A 5214-nucleotide genomic window follows, 5' to 3' on the forward strand; every position below is an offset into this window, starting at 1 on the left:
CATCGGTCATCTGCTGCCCTCCGCCTCCCCGGCCGCCCCCAGCCTCCCTCGCCCGTTTCTCGCTTCCTGGCACACATCCCTGCCCCCCCCCCTGGACGACTCGCAAACCCCTCTGCGTCTGAGGTTCTTGCGTGGGTGGCCTCCTATCTTCGCCGCCGCTCGACCGCTGCCGCTCCCTGCACAATGGCCGCGCTGGGCGCGTTTGCCTCCCGCCAGCGCGCCGCCGAGGGCCACTGGTTCGCCACCGAGGGCAGCCAGGCGGTGATGAGGCACCTGGAGAAGATGGTGCAGGAGGTGCGCAGGCAACGGGCCCGCCGTGGCCGCCGCCGCCGTTACTACCCCTGCCGCCGCCTGCCTCCCATCCCCCTGCTGCCCGCTAGCTGCGGCCCCTGCCTTTCCCTGGCCACCTGCACAGCCTGTCGGGGCTCGCCACAGGCATCCCCGGTACCTGGCCCCGCAAGCACACCAAGCCGAGCCGCCGCTGCCGCTCCCCTCTTCCTGCCCCTCTCCCCGCAGGGCAAGGTGGAGCGCGCGGTGTTGGAGGCCGCGCAGCGCGCGCAGGAGGGGAGCGCCGCCAGCGGGCCACCAACAGAGGTGGTCAACCGCCGCAAGGAGTACGTGTACCAGCACAGGCCGGGCCTGGTGCCAGGCAAGCCACACACCAGGCCGCCGCTGCCTGGCCTTGCTCATCTGCTGGCCTGGCAGATGTCGGTTGCGGGTCTCCCCCCTGGCCTGATCACCAGCGCGCATCCGTGGTAGCCTTGCGCCAGGCTCCCCCCCAGACCACCCCCCCGCGCATCGCGCCCGCCTGTCGCTCACTCATCACCTGCCTGCCGCCTGGCCGCCCCCTTTTGCTGGCCTGCAGCGCCGCGCTGGAACGACAAGCGCTACATGCAGATGGGGACGCAGATCTCGCTGGGCCGAGCCCGCTGGTCCATCGACGATGCTTCCATCTTCTCAGGTGGGTGGGCAGGCGGCTGGCGGGGGTGCACAGGGCTGCACTGCAGGGGGTGGCTCTTTGTTGTGCCTGGCACACACGAGCAGCCGAGGTCGCGAGGCTCCACCGCCAGCGAATGTGCCAGCCCGCGCGATCCCGTCGGCCAGCCCCGGCACTGCGCACCCCGCTGGCCAGCCCCGGCCAGCCCCGGCGCCCCCCAGCCGCCCGCCCGAGCTGCCGCCGCCCGCCCCGCGGCCCCCTCCCTGCAGTGGCGGACGGCAAGCGGCTGGCGCAGGAGCCGCCGCCGCGCGCCTCCTATTACGAGGAGCTGCGCCTGCGCAAGATCCAGGCGGCGGCCATGGAGACGCCCACCATGGCTGGCTACAGGTGCGGGGCGCAGCGCGGAGGGTGGCGTGCATGCGCACTGCGTGCCTGCCGCTACAGTGGGGCTGGGCTGGCTGGTGGTGCGGCGGGCAGCCGCACTCGGCAGCCCGCGGCGGAGGGCGGTACCTCGCATGCCTGCACCGGGGGCGGCTGCTGCCTGCCTGCCTGCCAGCCTGCCTGCCTCCCGCTCCCCGGCGCGTGCCTCACCCTGCCTGCCTGCCTGCCTGCCCGCCGCCCCGCAGGCTGCTGCCCAAGTTCACCCCGGGGCGGGCCATGATGTGGGGCACCATCCTGGCGCTGTGGGGCACCGGCGCCCTGGTGGCCACCACCGCCAGGCAGCTCGACATTCACACCTCGGGTGAGCGGCAGCTTTCTTTCCTTTGCCACCTTGGCTGCCGCTTGCCCAGCGCCGCTGCCGGTTCCCAGGCCCAAGCCCAGCCTTGCCGCCCGCCGCCTGCCCTGCTGCCTTGGCGCAAGCCAGCACCTGCTGCGCTCCAGCAGGCCAGCGGCGGCACCGCAGCCTTGGCCAGAGCCCCAGCCTGCGCACGCCTGACCGCGGCCCGCTGCTGCCCGCCTGCCTGCCTGCAGAGGAGGTGCCCAGCCGGCTGCGCCCGGTGTTTGAGGGCTTTGCGGCGTCGCTGCAGGGCTGGCTGGCCCCGCTGCGTGGCAGCTTCTCCGTCACCGCCATGGCGGGCGACGCGATGCGGGAGGATGCGCGGCAGTCGGAGCTGGTCAAGCGCCTGCGGTCCACCATGATGTGAGCCTGACAGCGCCAGGCAGCTGCGGCGCCCAGCTGGCGCCGAGCGTTGCTGCAGCGGCGGGCGCCTGCCAAAAAGAAATTTTGTTGTTTTGGCCCATCTCTCTCATTTTTTGTGCTGCTGCCAGGACACGGCAGCCACTTGACCACCTACCTAGCGGTTTCCCCTAGCGTCACTCTGTATGTACCCTCTCGCCATGCTCAAACGCATCCCTGCCCACCTTTGTACCCCTCTAGCACTCCCCTGCTCTTGCCCTTTCATTGCATGCCAATCTCGGATCTTGTTGGCTGCTTTACAATGTCTGCAACACATTAATCTCCGTTCCCGGAGACGAGCACGACGGGGCCACAGGGCAGAGCAGGTTGGTTTCGTGAGCTCAGCGACACGCGGCAGCGGGGGGACACAGGCAGCAGACTTGGGAGGGCAAGCAGAGCCGCATGAAGAATGACGAGCGGTGGTACAAGGCGAGGGGGGTTGGGAGCAGGTGGCAGTCGCAAAAAAGGGGTCTGCTCGCAAGGAGACAGCTGGTGCAAGGGCTGGAGCCTAGTAGGATAAATACACATATCTGTTTGGCAAAGTCAGCGCGGCATCAAGCCGCATCTGATCTGAAGGGTCTGGGCAAGGCAAAGTGGGGCTACCTCCACATACATAACAGGCAGCATTTGGTGTGGCGGGAACAGGGCGTGCGCCGTGTAGGGGGCGGCACACCTAGGAGCCGCAGCAGCTGGGAGCAGCTGGGCCCGCTACAGGGGAGCGCTTGGCTTGGAGTGCCAGCAAGGAGGAAGGCAGGAGTGGTGGGAAAACTTGGATGGGCAAGGCAGAGGTTGAGGAACAGCCAGCCACCGCGTCAGCGGCGGGCGAAAAACGGCTGAGAATGTTGTGCAGGCTCTTCTCTACAGGTGCTCTTCTGGTTGAAGGCAAAAGGGGGCGGCCGCATGGGAACAGGAAAACTTCGGGTCGGGGGGGCAAAGCAGTTGGATCAGAAACAGGTGCCCCGCCGCGTCAGCGGCGGGTGCGAGAGAAGCAGGGTCGCATGGGGCGGGCTCTCCACCGGAGCGCTCTTCTCACACGAAGGGTGGTAATCAGAGGAGGAAAACTGGGGAGGCAGAATCGTTCATTGGGTTCATAGAAAGGAAAACAGGCATCAGCCTTCGAAAAAGCAGGGGAGGCGGGAGTGGCATAAGTAGCTCTCGGCAGGAGCGCTCGGCTCAAAACGGCGCGGGCTGCAGCAGAAAACTGGGAGGGCTGCAGCCATGGTCAGAAAAGGGATCGGCCAGCGCGTGGCATGGAAAAGATCGGAGCTTCAGGTGCGATCTCTTGCGGACCGACAACGGAACCGCACTCGGCAGGAGGTAAAACGGAAGGGGGCAGGTGGAAAAGCCTTGGGAGCGGAGAGTCGACTCAGACGGAGGGGAATCAAATCGACACAGTGAAAGTGATGGCGGGCAGGGGTCCACGCGCGCACGCTGCAAAGGGGCCCGCCTTGCTTGACAGGACGTGGGGTCTGAGGCGGCGTGGTGGGGCTCTCGCCCGCCACGTTGCGGTTGCTGCCGCCTCAGCGCAGCTTGAGGGTCACAGCCTTCAGTGGCTGCTCCTCATCTGCAGTGTGACCTGCAGACAGGCACGCAGGCAGGCAGCGCGCCAGGGGAAACGTGAATTCAGGAGCTCAGAGACTGTGCAGCCCACAGCGAAAGGCGGCGGGAGGCGGGACGGTGCAGGACTCGGGCGACGCGGTGGGGGCCCGTCCAGGGCGCCGCCCCGGGCTGCCTGGGGCGCTTGACGGGCACTGCCAGCCAGTTTAGAGACAGCAGCTGCCGCCCCCACAGCCCCATCGGCGCACCCTTTGCCCAGGCCCGCAGGTCGGCGTAGGGGCTCCTGCCGTGCGCCACGGTGTACCAGAAGCCGAACGCCACACCCCCAAACGTGGCAGGGACGACGAGACGTGCAAGGACGGCGCGATTCATGGTTTCGGCTGCTGGTGACACGCAGTGGGCTGCGCTCAGGCGCTCCCCTCCAGGATCAAGGCACACACTTCGGAACAGACTGAAACACGCGGGCCGGCAGCGCGAGCAGAATCTAGCGGAGATTGTCCAACAAGGACGCTAGCCGAGCTCTTGGAGCGCTGCAGGGCCCGATCGCGCCCATCCCTCCCTCCCCTAGGCATCATGGCGACATCCGTGGCTCGCAAGGCAGCAATCCCGGCCAGCGCGACGCTGGTGAAGGCTTGGAGCCTGATGCCGCCCCGACTGTGCGCTGCACCCCTGGTGAGCGCCAAGCAGGGTGTCGAGGGCCCCGTCCACCCCATGTCCGTGCCTCTGCAGCCCTCACAAACCGCTTTCCGCCGCCTCCCTCGTTTCGAGCTGCAGGCAGAGCCGGCTGCGGCGCCAGTTGTGCCGCTGCCTTGCGAGCAGCAACCTGCAGGCCAGGCAGACCCGCTGCCCCTGGCATCGCGCCAAAAGGCCACCAAGGTGGGCGCTGCTGCCATCGCTGTGTCAGACAAACCTCTTTGCATCCCAGTACCCAGGGGGCACAATTTTGCTCGCCAGGCCGTGCGCACGGCGCCAGCCGCCGCGCAGGCATTGGTGTGTGTGCTGGGCCCCGGAGGGAGTGCCAGGCGACGGCGGCGGCAGGTGGCGGCGCCGTTGCGGCCGCCCCGCAAGCCAACTTCGGCTGCCTGCACGCCGCTGCTGCTGCAGTCGCGCGCCTCACACCCGTGCTGCTGCTGCCTCCCACCCCCCTGCAGAGCTTCCAGATGCACATTGGGGGCAGCCTGCACATCCCGTCCAAGAATGCGCTGGAGATGCCGCAGCTGACGCAGCAGCCGCAGGCGCAGGGGCGGCAGCAGGGTGTGTTCGACCCATTCGAGGCGCGCCGCCGCCGCCTGCACGCGCCGCTGGCCGCCTGCGCCGCGTCCGGGATGTGCGGCTGGCGCACAGCGGCAGCAGCCTCGTCTTCTCCCCCGCGCAACGCACGCATGTACACGCACACACTCACGCGCGCTGCCTCCTCTCCCCTCCTCCGCCTGCCTGCCCCGCCCTGCAGGGCCTTCCCTTCCGCGGCTTTGCCGAGAAGATGGGGGAGAGCATGCTGCCCACGCTGCAGGCGGCGCGCGAGGCGGAGCGCGCAGCCAAGCGC

General features: G+C 68.5%; 2 protein-coding genes across 2 annotated transcripts; one reads left to right on the forward strand and one right to left on the reverse strand.

Moving 5' to 3' along the window:
* Positions 1–183: 183 nt before the first annotated feature.
* CHLNCDRAFT_57392 (expressed protein) lies at positions 184–2262 on the forward strand (the record flags this gene model as incomplete). The annotated part of the gene is made up of 6 exons (XM_005849039.1): positions 184–294; positions 517–718; positions 866–961; positions 1207–1324; positions 1564–1679; positions 1910–2262. The coding sequence occupies 6 exons, from the start codon at positions 184–186 to the stop codon at positions 2080–2082; spliced, it is 816 nt and encodes a 271-aa protein (XP_005849101.1). The 3' UTR covers positions 2083–2262.
* A 1372-nt stretch (positions 2263–3634) lies between these two features.
* On the reverse strand, positions 3635–4043 carry CHLNCDRAFT_143645 (expressed protein; the record flags this gene model as incomplete). Its single annotated transcript, XM_005849248.1, has 2 exons — positions 3635–3690; positions 3920–4043. The coding sequence occupies 2 exons, from the start codon at positions 4041–4043 to the stop codon at positions 3635–3637; spliced, it is 180 nt and encodes a 59-aa protein (XP_005849310.1).
* Between the last annotated feature and the right edge of the window lie 1171 nt (positions 4044–5214).

This window comes from Chlorella variabilis (genome assembly GCF_000147415.1).
Source record: "Chlorella variabilis unplaced genomic scaffold CHLNCscaffold_6, whole genome shotgun sequence".
Taxonomy (NCBI): Eukaryota; Viridiplantae; Chlorophyta; class Trebouxiophyceae; order Chlorellales; family Chlorellaceae; genus Chlorella; species Chlorella variabilis.